Source organism: Pelodiscus sinensis, chromosome 11 (assembly GCF_049634645.1).
Source record: "Pelodiscus sinensis isolate JC-2024 chromosome 11, ASM4963464v1, whole genome shotgun sequence".
Taxonomy (NCBI): Eukaryota; Metazoa; Chordata; order Testudines; family Trionychidae; genus Pelodiscus; species Pelodiscus sinensis.
The window spans coordinates 50,116,948-50,135,019 of NC_134721.1; the positions used below are offsets into that span (position 1 = coordinate 50,116,948).

Here is an 18,072-nt window from a genome sequence, read left to right on the forward strand (position 1 = left end):
CTATCCCACTGCGCCTGCCCTGCTTTGCCTTCTGGGCTATGCTCCCAGTGCATGCTGGTGCCAAAACTGTGCAGCGGGTGGTTCTGGGTTCATGTCATCAAGCGTTCCATACAGCACTCATGTACTCTCTCCCCCAGCCTTGCTTGAGATCAAAAGGAAACTGTCTTTTCACCCTGGTTGTTATCCACACAGATGCCACAGCAGCATGAACATGGACTCCTTCATGGATCCCATTGTGCATCAAAGCACTGGCTATTGATGCCATCAGTTGCCCTGTTAACCTGCTGACCATTCTCCTCCTCCTCCACCCTGCTGCCCTGAATGTCTTTGAAGGATTCCATGATCTGGCTTGGGAAGCTAGTTGAGTCCCCCCGTAGGATCAAATGCAGTTGCTCATAGAAGCGGCAGATCATCCATTTGCTTTGTCTTATGGCAAGACTGCCTCAGCTGCTTTATTTTCACACAGCACTGCTGAGTGTCCCTGAGGCATCCTTCCTGCACCATGGACTTTGTGATCTTCGCATATATATCTGCATTTTGTTTACTGTGGTTTGGAGCTCCATAAGAATGGATTCTTCTCCCAGGTCACCAATGAGGTCCAAGATCTCCATGCTGGTGCTGTTCTGTGCCCATGGAACGTGAACTCATGGAATTCATGGTCAGGTGTGCTGCTCAGGTGTGTTGCCTGCTCTGAGGTGTGCTCACCATGCTGTCCACAAAGGAAATGAAATTCAGAGTTTCCCAGGGCTTTTCCTGTTCACTTGAATAGCTGTCGAGTCACAAGCCTTGACCACAGCAGTCAGAGTAGAGCACCATGGAAAGTCTCCTGGAGGCCAAGAACGTTGGCTTGCACAATGCTGGGTCTATACTACCATAAAGTCAACTATGCAAGGTCAAATTTAGTGTTGCACCTTGTGAAAAGCAGAAGTACCAAAATTGATTTGAGTGGCCCTTAATGTTGATGAAACGGGGTTGGTAGTGTGGACTCATTGTTTAGAAAATCGACCTTATGCAGCTAAATTCAGCCTAAACTCCTAGGCTACGTCTAGATTGCCCCCTCTTGAGCAAGAGAATATGCAAATGAGTCAAAGTGGTGAATATTGCAGCACCTCATTTGCATACTTAATAAGCTGCCATTTTTGTACAAGGGGCTTTTGCGCAAAAAGGAGCCGTCTACACAGCTCCTTTTTGCGCAAACCCCCATTCTTGCACAAGAGCTGTTCTTCCTGAAAAAAAGCCTGGCTCTTGTGCAAGAGTGAGGGTTTGCGCAAAAAGGAGCTGTGTAGATGGCTCCTTTTTGCACAAAAACCCCTTGCGCAAAAATGGCAGCTCATTAAGTATGTTAACTAGGCGTGGTGATATTCATCGCTTTGCCTCATTTGCATCTTCTCTTGCGCAAGAGGGGTCAGTCTAGACATAGCCGTAGTGTAGGCCAGGCCTTATTCCACCTTCTTTTCTACCACTGCCTTCCAAACAATGTTACCCTGTGAAATAATAATGAAGCAATAAGACAAACAGCGTATATGTCAGATACAATTCAACCTGCTTATATTTATAACTATTTTATTTTTTGGTTTGTAGGAAACATAGGCAGCATATAGGATTGGCAAATTCCAACAAGTAAACTGCAAGATATCAGGGTTTTAATATTTTACATTTCTGACTAATCTTTCAGGACTGATGAATCACTGTTAGCGCCTGATGCACTGCCACAGTCAGGGCAGGATGCTTTTGTGAAGAGATCTTGCTCCGTGCTACCTGATTTCTCAAATAAACCTAATACTCTTTTGCAGAAGGACTGATCAGGACTGTCGCCTGAAAAAGCAAAAGCAGGGCATTCTGGCCTGCATGCTTCCGACAGGTCACTAGTACTTGCAAGCATTTCATCTGACATAGTAGAGATATAATCTTTGATGTTGATTCCTCTGATCAACTCTTCAAAATATCGTCGCACTGAAATTTTATATTTTGATGGATCCTGATACAATGACCTTCCTTGTATAAGTTTTTCCATCTTTCGCCTGAGTTTTTTATCCTCCTGAAGAAACTGTACTGAATTTGAATGTTGTTCCAAAAGAGTTTTCATTTGCTGATAAAGCTGCCTGGGCGCTTCAGTTTCACTCTCTACTAGCTGCAGTTTTTCTAATTTTGTCAAATAGTCCTTGTGTAATTTTGTCTTCAGTTCTGCAATTCTGCACCTTATCCCTTTCAGTAAACTGAGCCCAACTGTGTCAATCATCATCTTGGTGTCTGTAGTGCTAGATAGGAGTTCGCTGATCAACTTTTCTGTTTCCTGTTTAAAATAAAAGTTGATGCAAGGCTTCTTAGTAATGTCAACACGTAATATGCAAAATAGTTAAAAGTATGAGACGATATTTTAACTTTCTAAAATAATTATGACTCTAGATATACATTTTAGGCCTTACATTTTAAAGTGGCTTTAACGTTGCCTCCTATTTATGCTCATTTTTTGAGGAGTAACATTAGTTCGGACTAAGGGCTTTAGTCCGAACTAACGCGTCCCGGCGCGCACTTCCTGGTTCGAATCAGCTGTGATTCAAACTAGCGCGCCAGCGAGATCATGTTAGTGGAGCGCGGAATATTTAAATCCCTGCTTCATTAACTACTTCGATTGTCTCCATTTGCATCCCTAGTTCGAACTAGGGATGCAGTGTAGACGTACCCTCAGAGTCCTCCTGATCTAGAGTCCCATCTCTGACGATAAGATATATTTGCTAATAGCATACACAATGATACTTATCAATCTCAGGGTGTGTCTACACTGCACAGCTTAACTCGAAATAAGCTACACAGATTGAACTATGTCAATTGTGTATCTTATTTTGAAATAGCTTATTTTGAAATAAGGAACATATACACAGCACTTATTTTGAAATAGAGCATTCTTCCTCCAACATCCCTTATCCCTCATAAAATTGAGGTTACAGGAGTCGGAGGAAGAAGTCCTCCAGCTTGACAGTATTTTGACACTATATCAAAATAACTGCCTGCCGTGTAGACGCAGACTAAGTTATTTCGGAATAGTGCTAGTTATTTCAAAATAGTGTTGCAGTATAGACATATCCTGTCCCGAAACAAGCTGGGCTTTTTGCTCCCAATACTCCTTTTGGAAGCCTGTTCCAGAACTTTACTCTGCTGATGATTAGAAATCTTTGTCAAATTTCAAGCCTAAACTTGTTTATATCCATTAATAATTGTCCTTAATTTAAATAATTCATCTCCATCCCTGGTGCTTATCCCTGTGATGTATTTATAGAGATTGGTCATATCATACCTCCCCTCTGCCTTCATTTTGTTAGTTTAAATAAGTCAAGTTCCAGACATTTCTTCTCATAAAGAGAAGTTCTCCATTCTTCTGATGATCTTACGAGCCTTTCTTTGCACATATTACAGTTTAAATTCATAATTCATCTTTGTTAAACACTTAAGACAAGTATTGCATAGTATTTAAAAAACAATGAGTAGTCCTATGTCATCTTAGGCCATGTCTACACTGGGAAATTACTAAATTTGACTTAATGCCCAATTTAACACATTCAAACCAGCATGTCCACACTACAGAGAAGCCTCAAAATTAGTCCAAGGCAGGATCCATTAATGAATTATGCTACCTTGGACTTAAAGTCCCAGGAAATACTGGGGAGTAATTAGTTCAAATTACTCTGAGGAATAATTATTTCAAAATATCAGCACCAGAGCATCCACATTACCATTATTTTGAAATAACTGGAAGAAGCAGGAGTACAAATTTTGAATTTTGTTATTTCAAAATAATGGACTTAATAGTGTGGATGCTCCGCTTATAAATTTGACCTTGGGGGCATTATTTTGAAATAAAGTCTTAGGGTAGACCAGGACTTAGAGACTAACGAAGATATATATAGTATCATGAGCTCATCTGAAGAAGTGGGTTTTGCCCACGAAAGCTCATGCTATCATATATATTTTTGTTAGTCATGAAGGTGCCACAGGACTACTTGTTGTTTTTAAAGTTACAGACTACTATGCCTAACCCTCTGATAGTATTTCAAATGAGTGCTCACCAGTGCCTTGTACAATGGTGAGAATGCTTCCCTAGTTCTATTGGAAATATCTTTTCTAATGCATGCTAGGATTACAAAAAAAAACCCCTTTTTTACTGTTGCATTGCATCAGTGGCTTATAATCATCCTGTGGTCAAACAATATACCCAGTCTCTCTCTTCCTCTGCCTTTCCACTTGGTAAGTCCCCAGCTTCTAGTAAAAACTCTTATAGTTTATCCCTAAGGGTATGTCTACACTTGCCCCCTAGTTCGAACTAGGGAGGCAAATGAAGCATACCGAAGTTGCTAATGAAGCGTGGGATTTAAATATCCCATACTTCATTAGCATATTCACGGCCAGTCGCCATTTTAAAATGCTGGTCGCCCGATTTAACTTGCTGGGTGTAGACGCGGTAGTTCGATTGGAAACCCTTCTCTCGATTTAACTGTTACTCCTCATTGCACAAGGAGTAACAGTTAAATCGAGGGAAGGGTTTCTGATTTATAGAGGGAATTCTGGAAGACAAGGTTGCAGGTGTGCAACTGTTCATGAATCTGAGTTTTATGGTAATACTTAGAACTTTTCATCAAAGTGTTTGATAAGCATTAACTAATTAATCCCACTCTGAGACAAGCTTTATTAACTCTATTTTACCTATAACAGAACTAAAGGCAAAGAGGTTATGTGATTTGGCAACATCACAGAAGGAGTCAAGAGTCAGGATTATAACCTTATCTCACACTCCCACCACTAAACCACATCATTTTATATAACTTAAACCTTTCCTAAGGGCTATCTGCTTAAACTTGTATCAAACATTGAGTCATCATGACCTTCTGTTAATAAAACTGAAAGTGAGTCACTTATACTGTACCTTCCTAACTTGCACTGTGCTTTCAGATTTTTGAAGCAACGAATCTATATCTTTAATAAAAGTAATTTTTCTTGCTGTGTATGCTTCAGACATTTTTGCAACACTGTGATGCTCATGGTTTCCAAAGAGCTTGCAGATTGCACAAATTGGTTCATCATCAGTCAAACACATCTAAGAAAAGAACACAGTCATTTTCTAATACAGCCACGTACACTTATACGTTGTCAGCTATGTAGCACACTGACCCAGAACAGTAGACTCAGTCTGCTAAATAAATAATGGTGCAATTGACAAAAATAAATGTTCAGAGTAAAGCTGACACGGTTGTCTTCAAAAGGGAGAAATTCATGCTACAGCAATCTTCATTTCCATTGGTGTTCTCCAATGGGACCTTACTAATCTAAATTTCTCCGAGTGACACACAATAGATTTTCTCTCTACTTCTCATGAGTTCTTAAGAGCAGATGCTGTAAGAGGGGTAATTGTTACTCAAGCTATGTTACTACAAACTACACTGCACTTTATGTTTGCAAGGCATTTAACAAGTGCCATGTTTATTAATATTTAAATCACAGTAGTGCTCACCTATAATTAGGGATTGTATTCATTGTCAGGAAACAAAATTATAGAACTCTTCTCATTTGTCCATCAAGCTTTTATTAATTGGTTGATTTCTTATATGCATCATAGCAGAAATAGGTCTTCAGATGGGAAGAGAACAGTGATTAACAGATTAGTTCACAAAGAGTATTCCTTGCCTAGAGGAAGGTGCAGAATTGTCTATGTAAGAAGAGGCTGACCATACGGATGAGAGTGGATTCACTGATGGAGTGACTTTGGTAAGGGAGAAGAACAGACAAGCAGGGAGAAGCAGATTTATAAAGGGCTTGTCTACACAGCAGGAGGCATACCTGGGTGGTCAACAAATGCCTTTGATGTCGACCGCGGAACGTCCAGACTACCGCGCTGAGCCGACAAGCAGCTGATCAGCTCAGTGTGAGGGCAAGAAACTTGAACTAGATGCTGCAAAATAGGAAGCCAGTGGTAGGATTCAAAGTGGAGGTGAGACTCTTTGGAATGTAAATGGACAGTGGGCATCTTCCGAACATTTTTTCCGTTCTTGGGGATTCATTCAGTTACTAATCCTCAGACTTCAGTAACTTTTAGTGGGTCGCCCAGTTCTTGGAGAAAGTCTTGAGTGTCTCTAGAGGTAAATGATTTAGCAATGCTTTGATGCCCTTTGCTCTAATATTGTTTCAGGGGGGAAAAAAAGTATTCCTGTAGCACCTCAGGGTACGTCTATACAGCAGCGTTATTTCGGAATAACTGATGTTATTTTGAAATAACACAGTGCATGTCTACACTGCAAGTCTTTATTTTGAAATAATGTTGAGCTGGAGAACTTTTTACTCCGATTCATGGTAACCCTCATTTCATGAGGAGTAAGGGAAGTCGAATGAAGAGTGTTCTTCCTTCAACTTCCTGCTGTGTGGAACAGCGCCAAAAGCCAAAATAATCTATTTCAACTTAAACTGCACAATTGATGTAGCTGAAGTCACGTGGCTTAATTCAACCTTAGCACTGCTCTGTAGATGTTCCCTTAGGGTACGTCTAGACTACATGCCTCTGGCGACAGAGGTATGTAGATTAGACTACCAGGCATAGGAAAATGAAGCAGCGATTTAAATAATCGCTGCTTCATTTAAATTTACATGGCTGCCGCACTGAGCTGATCAGCTGCTTGTCGGCTCAGCGCGGTAGTCTGGACGTTCCGCGGTCGACATCAAAGGCATTTGTTGACCACCCAGGTATGCCTCCTGCTGTGTAGACAATCCTAAGTGTCCCATACTTAGCTTTTGATGTCATTTGGATGTTGAAAGTAATGTCCCATCCAGTTCATGTCTTTGTTCAGTCCCTGAGAGATGTCAAATTTGCATATGAAAGCCAGTTCCGCAGTTTCTAATCTCTAAGGTGCTACAAGATCACTCGTTTTTTTATAGTTGCAAACTACCATGGCTCTGAGACTTTTAAACATGCAAGTTGTTGCAGGAGTGACAGTTGTTGCTTGTTATTGTGCCATTGAGAAAGAGTGTGAGAGATCTAGTGGCCTGAACACAGGAACAAAAACTAAGAAATCCAGAGATATTGACTTCAGTGGTTTTAGCTAGGCACAGTGCTTTTAGCTAGGCACCCGTTAATATAGCATGCTGAGTTGTGGCCTCTGTGGGTAGCCCCCCAGGAACCAGTATGACTGCTTGTGGAATAAAGCACTACTCATTGTGACTACAGGTGACAAAAATCTAGTCCTCATGAGTGAATCACTTAATCTTTGTGCAGTGTTTGGAAAATGTAGAGCACTAGTTAATAATCACCTCTTCTACTACATATTTGAGAGAGTTTGTCTGTGTGTCTATCTGTTCAAGAACTCCTCCCAAAGGGTAAGAGCTAGGACCACAACTTTAGTCTGCAGCTTCCTCTTACCATACCTTAAAGGAAGGTCAGGGTTTGGTTGTGACAGAACAATGGGATGTGCCAGGAATGGGATTGCTTCTCATAAAACCAGAGAGAGAATCACTAGACAGGTGAAAGCAGCTGGCTGGGGGTGTACCCCTCACACCTAGGAGTGCCCCAGCCCTGAGCCTCCCACCCCACAGGCCCCCTGTAGAGACGGTGTGGGGTGCTGAAACTCCTGCTCCACATTTGTACAGGGACATTGCTGGCTGCTTCCCTTTGTAAGGGAGTGAGGGGAAAGTGCACAGTTTGCTGCATTCCTCACTCTGGCTGGGGAATGCAGGGGACAGGGATCAAGAGCAAAGTGCACAGCTCGTCTGACAGGGCGAGGAAGGAGAAGAGCAAGCAGCCTTGGTACGAATCTCAGGAGAGGTGGCTTCAGCTCTCCATCCTCCTCACTAAACACATACAGAGTCCCCTTCCCAGAGCCTCTCCTCACCCCCAACTCTGACTCCTGCACCCCCTGCCACCCCCAGTCCCCTGTCCTGAGCCCCTCCTTAAGGACCCATGCTTAAATGTGCTAGTAACTAAATAAAGCAAAAATAAGAAATATGTAAATATATACCAAATTCATATTTTCCCCGTGTTCTTCACAGATTTGAGATAGCTGGTTTTGCTGCTGGGCACGAATGTTTTCAAGTTCGTCCTTAAATTTTTCCAATATACTTTCAACCAGAATATTTCTTGGTAATCCAATTATTCCTCTGCCCCTCAAATATATGACCTAAAGGTGAGAAAACCTGTTACATACTATTGGAGAGAAGCAGGAGACACTTTGCTTCTCTGGTATAGCTGTGTAATGTAAAAACCATGCATCAGCATTCTTCAGTTGGGATTTATACTAATTTGATCTAGTACTAAAATACGGTACTGCTGCTATGTGATCTAGACAGCAATTTCCTTCCAATGTATACCTTATCAATCTAAGGCTATGTCTATACTAAGTGGAGGATTGATGCTGCGATGATCAATCTTTCAGTGTTCAATTTAATGGGTTTAGTAAAGACCCGATAAATTGAATGCTGAGGGCGCCCCCATAGACCCCAGTACTTCTCATTGTTGCATTTGCTCCTGTCGACCTCCCACTGTGGATGGAGATGGCACCAAAGTTTGAATTAAGGTTTGTTGATTCCAGCTACGCAATAAATGTAGCTGGAGTTGCATATCTTAATTCGAACGTTTGTGTAAGTATAGACCTGGCCTTAGTCTAAAGAGGATCAGTGGTACAAATTCTTCATTGAATAAGTGTGTGCAGAACTCACATTCAGAACCTAAAAGAACGGTACGAGTGCTCTCACCTACAGAATTTAGCTCCTTGTGTTTAAGCAGAGGCACTCACATCCCTCATTCAGAGCTAAATCCTGAAGATTTGACAGAGGTTCCAATCCTGGAGCTCTTACTCATTTAAATCAGTGGGAGCGTTCATATGAATAAGGGCTGCAGGAGAGAATCCTCCATTCTTAGTTGCAAAAACATCATTTAAGTCAAAGGGAGTTTTGTGCCAGTTAGAACTATGTAAAATCCTAGCCCCAGGCTTTGTCACCATTTCTCACACAGATAGCATCATGTGAATAACGGTAGCAAATTCTGACTCATAAGTGGCTTCAATGAACTTGCTAATGTCTATAAAACCACCCGAGCATTAATGATTGTTACATTCTAAATGAATGCAAAGGAAGGCTTTCATTTCCATGTGACAGGAACACAAGTCTGGTATACTTGGGAAAAAAGTCAAGGAAACTTGCTGTTTGATTAAAATCCATGGAAATATTTAGTCTAAAACTGATATTTTACAGTGAGTGTTGTTTCAGATCCTTGTTCCCGGTCTTCCCTTTTAAAACACTGTTTGCCAACAATTTCAACAACATTTGCTGAAGGATTTGAAGAACTGTCCTGCTGGGTTCTTGTGATTGGATCAGACCATTGCGTGCTGGGACCCACAGACTGTACAGGCTGCACCAATTTTAACTGATGTCAGGGGCAGTCACAACCATCTGCTCCTTTTACAGAAATGGAGCTTAGGGCTCATGGCAAGTTGGCAATGTGCCCCTTCAGCTGGGCAGACTATGGACTCACAACTCTGATTACAGGGGAGGTTAAATGATCATCTCTGCTTACTTTCCTGCACATAGGGCAGCAGAACTGTCCATTGACATGACTGCAGTTCTGGCGGAGGAGGATCTTTTCCAGGCATTGCTTGCAGAAGTTGTGAGCACAAGTTAGGACCAGCACGGGTGGGGTGAACAGCTCCAAGCATACTGGGCAGGAAAGTGCCTCTCCCAGAGCCTCCATGGTATTGCTGCACCTCATCAGGAAAGTCTTCTAGAGCAGCTGCAGCGATCCCTTCCTTCCAGGAGCTAATCACCATCCATGTTCTAGAACAACATGTTCTGAAACCTCTGTGACAGCAGCTCCATGGTGATAAGCATCAACAGTCTCTGTGCAGCCCTTGCAGGAACATGCACCTCCAGGCTTCTGAATCAGCTGAGGGGGTGGCCCACCAGTTGGGATCAGCATACTCTTTCCTGAGGGTACAGTACTTGGGGCAAGCAGCTATGGAACAAGGCTCCCATCTTTCTGAAAATGGAGGGGACATCCTGTTTTGTTTGTTTGTTAAAAAACAAGCTCTTCTCAGCCAGGGGTTGGTGTCCTCAGCAGAGCCCAGTAACGTCTAAGTAAGAGTTTCTGGAAATACTCAGGCCTGCAACTTTTGAGCCCCCTTTCTAGAGAGAAAAAAGGAAGCTATGAATATAATGTGCAGCAATCACATCTCAGATATGAACACAGCATTCCTCTCTATATTTCATTGGAATTCTAGGGCAAGCTGGGGTGAGGAACACTTCTCATATAAGGAGAATGGATTTATATAGGTGTTTCATTGTCTGCTCTAAGGAAAAGGGCCTGACTTCCCCTCCAAAGATCCTGATCACCACCTGTAAAGAGAACATTGCTTGTAACTTGTTCTCTGTGGCTACGTCTAGACTGACATGATTTTCCGGAAATGCTTTTAACGGAAAAGTTTTCCGTTAAAGCATTTTCGGAAAAGAGTATCTAGATTGGCATGGACGCGTTTCCCCAAAAAGTGCTTTTGAGGAAAAGCGTCCGTGGCCAATCTAGACGCGCTTTTGCGCAAAAAAGCCCTGATCGCCATTTTCATGATCGGGTTTTTTTTGCGCAAAACAAATCTCAGCTGTCTACACTAGCTCTTTTGCGCAAAAGGGACTTTTGCCTGAACGGGAGCAGCATAGTATTTCCGCAAAAAACGCTGATTTCTTACAGTAGGACGTCAGTGCTTTTGCAGAAATTCAAACGGCCAGTGTAGACAGCTGGCAAGTTTTTCCGGAAAAGCGGCTGATTTTCCAGAAAAACTGGCCAGTCTAGACACAGCTTGTGGGTAATGTAATGCTCCATCCTGGACCAGAAGGAATTTCTTTTCTCCTGGAATGATCAAGACCAAGACCAATATTGGATGTAACAAAGCACTTGGTAAGATAGTTGAAGGTCAAATAGGGATTAGGTCACCATGGAGCTCACTGGTATGCCTCTCTCACACCCATTAAGGTGATGTGAGAACATAGGAACATGCTGGAACCCATTTTCCAAGTCAGTTTGGAAATTCTGCTGACAAAATAATACAGATTTTACTGGAAGAAGGAAGGGAACAGTACAAACACTAAGGCTGTGTCTACATTGGCCGCAAGTATTTGAGCAAGAACACTGACGTTGTAATGTACAAAATCAGTGCTCCTTGCACAAATACTCTGACGCTCCCGCTCAGGGGTAAGCCTTCTTGCGCAAGAGGCCGTTGTAGACAGGCAACGTACATTTCTTGCGCAAGAAAGCTTGATGGCTAAAATGGCCATCAGAGCTTTCTTGCGCAAGAGAATGTCTACACTGGCACGGATGCTTTTGTGCAAAAGCACATGCCAGTGTAGATGCTCTCTTGCGCAAATACTTTTAACGGAAAAACTCTTCCGTTAAAAGTATTTGCACAAAATCTTGCCAGTATAGACATAGCCTAATAGAAAAAATATTTGTCTCTCACTTCTAGACTCAGGCATTTTAGAAGCAGAAAACTAGTGTGGAGAAGAGTTGGGAAGCCCACTTTAAAGCTGCTAATTAGTGATAATCAGCTAGTCACTCAGTAATGAAAAATATTTCAGTTGAAGTCAGCTTCTGTGAAATTCATAATCCAACTCATAGACCAACTTCATAATCCAGCAGCAGGCTTTCTTGAATCAGACTGGGATGACTTTCACAAGGTGGACATGGAGATCATATCAGTTATTGCCTCTATGCAGATAAGGGTTTTGTGTAAGAGAGTAATGGTGTGAGCTGGCATGGACCAGGGCAGCCCTGTTTCTAATAATGGGAATGCAGGCTTTATAAAAGGCACCACTTTTTTCTCTCTTGGTCAAAATTGTCTGGCTAACGCTTCACCCCAGTCAGGCCTTCTCCTGACTGTTGCCATCTAAGTTCAGTATTTGTTAGATGCCATTCTCCATTTTCTCTAAGCACTAGGAAAATTACATAAAGGTTATTGGAAACAGGCTGGACATGGATTCTGTTCTTCTCATTCTGTGACTGGTCATTTACTTAAATTTCTCTCGGTCTCTCTCCTACTCAACATGCCTTTTTGTTTCTCTTTCCTCCCTCTGGGGCCACGAGGTTTTGCATTTGCTTCTTTAAAACAATGTTAAATTTTATTTGACATTTACAGGAAGGAAGGCAGCTGAATACAGGTTTAGTTGGTGCATGCCATACTAGAAGTAATGTTTTCCATTTCTCTTCTTTTCAGATGAGGACAGGGGACTTTACCCTTCCTGTCCTAGGATCCGTCACTTCCAGAAGGAATCAGGTCCACAACACTGGCAGAAATAGCTTCTGTGGTCTGTCTTCATGACTCCCCCACTTCTGGTAGGTGGGAATTTAAAGGGCAGCGTTTTGGGTGCATGCAGGGAAGGGCTATGCCTCCGAGTGAGCTTTGTTGCCTTCAGGTGCCCCCGCCAGCATGGCTGTGACAATCACAGGGCACCCCGTCACATCATCATCAGGCACCTGGGCCAGCAGCACCCTAGTTTGCCTAGGCTCACGGGCTGTCCCTGGTTGCAAGGAAAGAGGGTGGGGTCACTTGCAGGACCGGGTGGGTGAGATTCTGTGGCCTGCAATATGCAAGAGGTGAGATTAAGGTTGGAAGGGACCATTGTGATTTAAAGACTAAGGCTACATCTAGACTGGCATGATTTTCCGCAAATGCTTTTAATGGAAAAGTTTTTCTGTTAAAAGCATTTGCGTAAAAGAGCGTCTAGATTAGCACAGATGCTTTTCTACAAAAGCACTTTTTGTGGTAAAGCGTCGGTGCCAATCTAGACGCAGTTGTGTGCAGGAAAGCCCCGATCGCCATTTTTGCCATTGGGGCTTTTTGCGCAAAACAGTTTTCAGCTGTCTACACTGGTCCTCTTGCGCAAAAACATTTCCGGAAAAGGGCTTTTGCCCGAACGGGAACATCAAAGCATTTGCGCAAGCAGCACTGATTTCGGACAGTAGAACTTCAGTGCTTTTGCACAAAATCAAGCGGCCAGTGTAGACAGCTGGCAAGTTTTTGCACTAAAGCGGCCGCTTTTGTAGAAAAGCTTGCCGGTCTAGATGCAGCCTATGAGTTCAGGACAAAAGTTTAAGGCTCTACCTCATATTTCAGGGGTTCTCAACCTTTGTCATTGTGAGGTCCCTTCCCCACACATGCTGTAAAAACTCCACAGCCCACTCATGCCACAAGTGTCTGTTAGTAGATTGAAAACCAGGGCTGGCGTTAGAGGGTAGCAAGCAGAACAATTGCCCAGGGCCCTGGGAAGCTAAGTTGCTCGGGCTTCAGCTTCATCCTGGGAAGGAGAGACTTGGGCTTCTGTTTCAAACAGTGGGGCTCAGGATTCAGCTTTCTGCCCTGGACTGCAGGGAGTCAAATGCTGGTCCTGCTCCCTGGTTTATTTTAGCAGACTCCCTGAAATCAGCTTGCGGTCCCCAGTGAGCCCAAGATTTCTGGTTGAGAACCATTGCTTCATTCATACAGTTTAAGGGGTAAAGCCCAGTCCAAGAATTATTTGAATACAGTTTTGCTGTTTGGAGAGACCAGCTCACAGAATTCCTCAATCTAATCAGGTGTATTTCAGCAGGAAAGCATTGGAGACAATCCTTCCAGTTCAAAAGACAGAGCACTAATGGTACAATTCAACTGGCTAAAATTGTTAACCCCTGATTGCATTACAGGCCATGCATGCTCATGTGTATCAGATTGTCCTTGAGGCTGGGCTGCATGCCAGCATGTTATCCCCAGTGCCAATCACAGAGGCTAAGAAAACAGACTGCTGACTGATGAAGATTCAGGTCTATAAATACAACAGGCAGCTGTAGCTCTATGTACACCCTTGTTTGTATTATTCTCTCAGGGTATGTCTACACAGCAGAGTTATTTCAAAATAACAGCCCTTATTTCGAAATAACTTTCCTAGCATCTACACAGCCAAGCCGCTATTTGAAAAAGAGGAGCGCTTATTTTGAATTTGGTAAACCTCATTCCATGAGGAACGACACCAAATTGGAAATAGTTATTTCTAAATAAGTGCTGTGTAGACACTTATTCGAAATAGGGGGCCTACATCCTCTCTCCCCGAGCCCTTAAAAGGGTAGACTCTGGCCACAGTGCCTGTGCCAGCTCCCAGCCTGCCAGCAGTCACTGCCCCGACCCAGTGGCCCCAAAACATGAGCCAGTAGGCAGGCCACTGGCAGCCAGCCCTCCTCCACGCCCCAGGAGCAGTCTCCCAGCTCCCAGAAGCCTGCCAGGGTTCAGAGAAGGTGGGCGCCTTCCTGGTCCAGGGCAGAGATCGTGGACCTTATTCAGGTTTGTGGGGGATGCCCCCAACGTCCATGATCTCCACATAAGTAGGAAATGCTGGGCCTGGACACCAGGATTATCTGCTACTGGCTTTCAAATGTTTCGTTGCACTTTAGCTTCCCTTTTACAACCCAGGGAGCCAGTGCAAAGGAGCTGGGGTTTGTGATAATTATTCTTGATCACAAGACCATCGTGTAGTGGGAAGCTGAACCGCTCTCAAAGGCTCAATTGTCTATTTGTTCAGGCTTCTGGCATGGTCATGTTTAGCTAAAAGGAGAGAATGATGCTCTCTCAAAGGTCATTATCCTCAGGCACATTGTGCCAGGGTAGAGGGGTCTGATTTTCCCCAGTGCCTCTTCCCATTAGTTCGGTCAGAGACTGTGGAGAAAAGAGACTGGGGAACTGCATTTATTCACAGGCAGTGATGTCCTAAGCAATTTCGTTCAGCTTCAAACAAATAAGGAAGTTTATTTCTCTTAGGAAATGGAAGCCAGGTATGGTACGTTTCCTGCTGGCAGCTGGGAAATCTCCCTAGTTACTCTATACACACCAGCTACTAAGTCAATAAGACTGTCGTCCTCAGGGTACCATCAGTTTGCTCCTTTCTAAGCACAGCGTGCTGGGGGTGACAGGTATCAAGTTGCTTGTCAATCACTGAATGGAATCCCCACGCCAAATCAATTTTTTGACTGTCTCCGGGGGGGAGGGGGGGGGAGAGAAACCCTTTCCCCACAGGGCAAAGCCAGCCTTTGCAGAAAAGTGGAACTATGAACACCACTTGAATACATGTCCCTTTTGTCACTTCTAGTCTTGAGAATGTGATTATATATGAAGGGCATCAGGTGTCTCATGTCCATGCTGAGTCTGGCAGAGATGAGAGAGCTGAAGTGGCCTTTTCTGGTGGTCTGTTTGCTCTCCCTTGGTTATTGCCTGAGCAGTTTTGTTCAGTGTCCTCTTTATGGGAATGCAAACTTTAACCAATAGTTCTAAAGTCAGCTCAAGAGGATTCTACTGTACACAAAATTCTAAATAGCAGGTCTTTCTGCTTCCCCAGATCTTAGTACACTAGAACTGGAAGGGACCTCAAGAGGTCAAGTCCAGTGCACTGCTTTCATGGCAGGACCAAGCACGATCTAGATCATCCCTGATATCTAAGAGCAGGCTGGATATACGTATCTCCAGGAATGGAGATTCCATAGCCTCCCCAGGTAATTTATTCCAGTGTTTAACAACCCTGACAGTTAGGGAATTTCTTAATGTCCCTCCTAAGCCTCCCTTGCTACAATTTAAGCCCATTGCTTCTTGTCCTATCATGAAAAGCCACAGAACAATTTTTCCTCCCTCCTTGTAACACACTTTTAGATACTTAACCTGCTATCATGTCCCCTCAGTTCTCTTTTCCCAACTAAACAAGCTCAATTCCTTCAGCATTCCCTCGTAGCTCATGTTTTCTAGACCTTCAGTCATTTTTGGTGAAGAGATGTCCCATGATCAACTCCAGAGCATTTGTCAACAGGGCCCTGCATGGATACAAATTGGTATCCGCATCTTCATAAATGCTCTGCGGATATCCACATCTATATCCGTGGCTGCAGATACTTGCAGGTCTAAAGTACATATCCATGGATTTGCAGGGCTCTGTATCCATGGCAGTCAGTAACAGCCAAACTCTAACGGGGGGGGGGGGGGGGGCTTTCTACCTCCATGCCTAGTAAGTCATTGAGAGCAGTTCATTATCCCCTGGTGGGCACACAGCAGGTAGGGTCAGCATCTCAGTATGACACTGAGTGGAGGGTCACTCTGTCCCAGAGAATATGAAGTGGGATTTTCTACCCCAGAGCTATGGCCATAACCTTAGAAGCTCTCTTGGGATATGTCTACACTGGCAGCTTCTTGCTCAAGAACTCTTTTGTGGAAGAGTTCTTGTGCAAACACACTCTTCCACCAGAGAGCATCTTTCAGCAACCGTGCTGCAGCAAGTAGGCAGTCCCCTGGCATTCACATTTTCCACCATACTCACCCTGCACTGCGTCCATCCTGATCAGCAGCCATTACAGATTGCCTTATTATACATGCTATAATGGAGGTATGTTGCCCTCCCACACAGTGCCATGGTGGGATTATCTAGGGCAGCATCTCTCAACAGTCCACAAAACTACTTTGAGAAACCTGCTAACTGGCAGTTCTGATATGTTTACTTACTGGCTCTGTGGTCACAGAGCCTCGTGGCTCCAGTTCACCATTTGCAGCTAAGGAGAGTCATGGGAAGTGGTGGCCTGGCCCATGCCGCTCCCGTTGGCTGCAAACCAGAGCCAATGGGAGCTGTGAAGCCAGTAAGCAGACCCACTGGAGCAGCCAATTAGCAGGTTTTTCAAATTGATTTTGCAGACCACTTTAAAAGACTGTACAGGGGCTTACAACAGCTTAATTGTGACAGAGGAAGCAGTACAGAGAGGATGTAGAGGAGGACATGGGAGACATTATCTGGGTGATGGAAGCTGTGGAATTAATCTTTGTAGTAGAAGATAGAAAGGGATGATGAGGGAAGTGGAGAAGTCTCATGCTGTAGATGGTGTCCTATCTGATAAAGGCAATGATAGCCATCAGACAGGCTCCAGCTATAGGTATTTGTTGGCTAAAGCCTGAAAGGTCTGAACACCCCATGTCTGATCATTTATTCACACTGTCCCATGCATTTTAAAGTTCAAGGAACTATTCAACAGTGCCTGGCTACAAGAGTCATTGTTCCTACAGGAGGATTAATATTGCAATTGTTAAGAGTGCAGAATCATTGACAGGCTGATTTCCTCATCACAAGCTGTTTTGAGCTGGGTTTTTGCTAGAACAGCTGCATCCCAGAGCCCAGGGAGCAGAAAGGTCAGTTTTAGAAAATTCTCTTCTCCACTTCCCTCATCATCCCTTTCTGTCTTCTACTACAAAGATTAATTCCACAGCTTCCATCACCCAGATGTCTCCCATGTCCTCCTCCACATCCTCCCTGTACTGCTTCCTCAGTCCCAGTTAAGCTGTTGTAAGCCCCCGTACAGTCAGCCAGCCATCACTTTATGTATAGAAGATCTTGTACCAGTAGGCTGCACGCGTCCATATAATTGACAGCCAGATCTGTAATAGAAAGGTGTTATTTATAGCTGACAGTAACTGAGCCAGGAATCTCACAGTATATCTTGTGTATTGTACAGGAATATTAGAAGAGCTTGTTTTCCTCCTCTCTCTGGCTTGTCTGTTTCTCTTTGCAGCTGGAGAGAGTTTGCCTGTTTCATCTTACACCCTCCCTACATGGGTGTGCTGAATCTGTAAGAAGGCACAAGCTTTGGAAAGTGTTCTCATTCATACCCCATTGTTTCCATTGCACCACAACAGTAAGCTGGGGATAGCTGGACATCAGCACATCCATCCGTATGCTTCATTCCCTCAGTGCTCTTGCAGAGCTGCTGCTAGCAATAAGCACAAATCAACAATGGGTCATCTTCAGAGTGCTTCACAGACATCAGCTAACTTACCATGTCCCTTAAAATCATACGAGACTGAAGCAAGATTGTTCTCCTCCCCCTGCCCATGAGGCAAGTAGACACACAGGTTGCATTGCGACAGGTCTAGGGTGGGAAAAGCAGGTGGCATACCTGAGAGGAAGTGCTGGTTCAGCTCTGCAGTCACATGCTGTTTTCAGCAAGAGTGGAGGCCGGGGGGGGGGGGAAGACAGCCAGAAAAAGAATACAGTAAACATTCAACACTA

The 18,072-nt window shown here is 43.8% G+C and overlaps 1 protein-coding gene and 1 long non-coding RNA gene across 3 annotated transcripts; one reads left to right on the plus strand and one right to left on the minus strand.

Moving 5' to 3' along the window:
• Positions 1-1,515: 1,515 nt before the first annotated feature.
• LOC112546249 (tripartite motif-containing protein 54) lies at positions 1,516-9,739 on the minus strand. Of its 2 annotated transcripts, XM_025186021.2 has the most exons (4): positions 9,548-9,739; positions 7,995-8,153; positions 4,919-5,089; positions 1,520-2,293 (listed from the first exon to the last, which is right to left on the minus strand). In XM_025186021.2, exons 1-4 carry the CDS (start codon positions 9,737-9,739, stop codon positions 1,664-1,666), a joined length of 1,152 nt encoding a protein of 383 aa, XP_025041806.2. In that variant the 3' UTR covers positions 1,520-1,663. The 2 variants fall into 2 exon arrangements, with proteins under 2 accessions (XP_075795796.1, XP_025041806.2); XM_075939681.1 differs by lacking the exon at positions 4,919-5,089 and having other exon boundaries at positions 1,516-2,293.
• A 99-nt stretch (positions 9,740-9,838) lies between these two features.
• On the plus strand, positions 9,839-13,836 carry LOC112546248 (uncharacterized). Its single transcript, XR_012906573.1, has 3 exons — positions 9,839-9,960; positions 12,228-12,346; positions 13,694-13,836. It is a non-coding gene; the product is annotated as an uncharacterized LOC112546248 (long non-coding RNA).
• Positions 13,837-18,072: the final 4,236 nt, after the last annotated feature.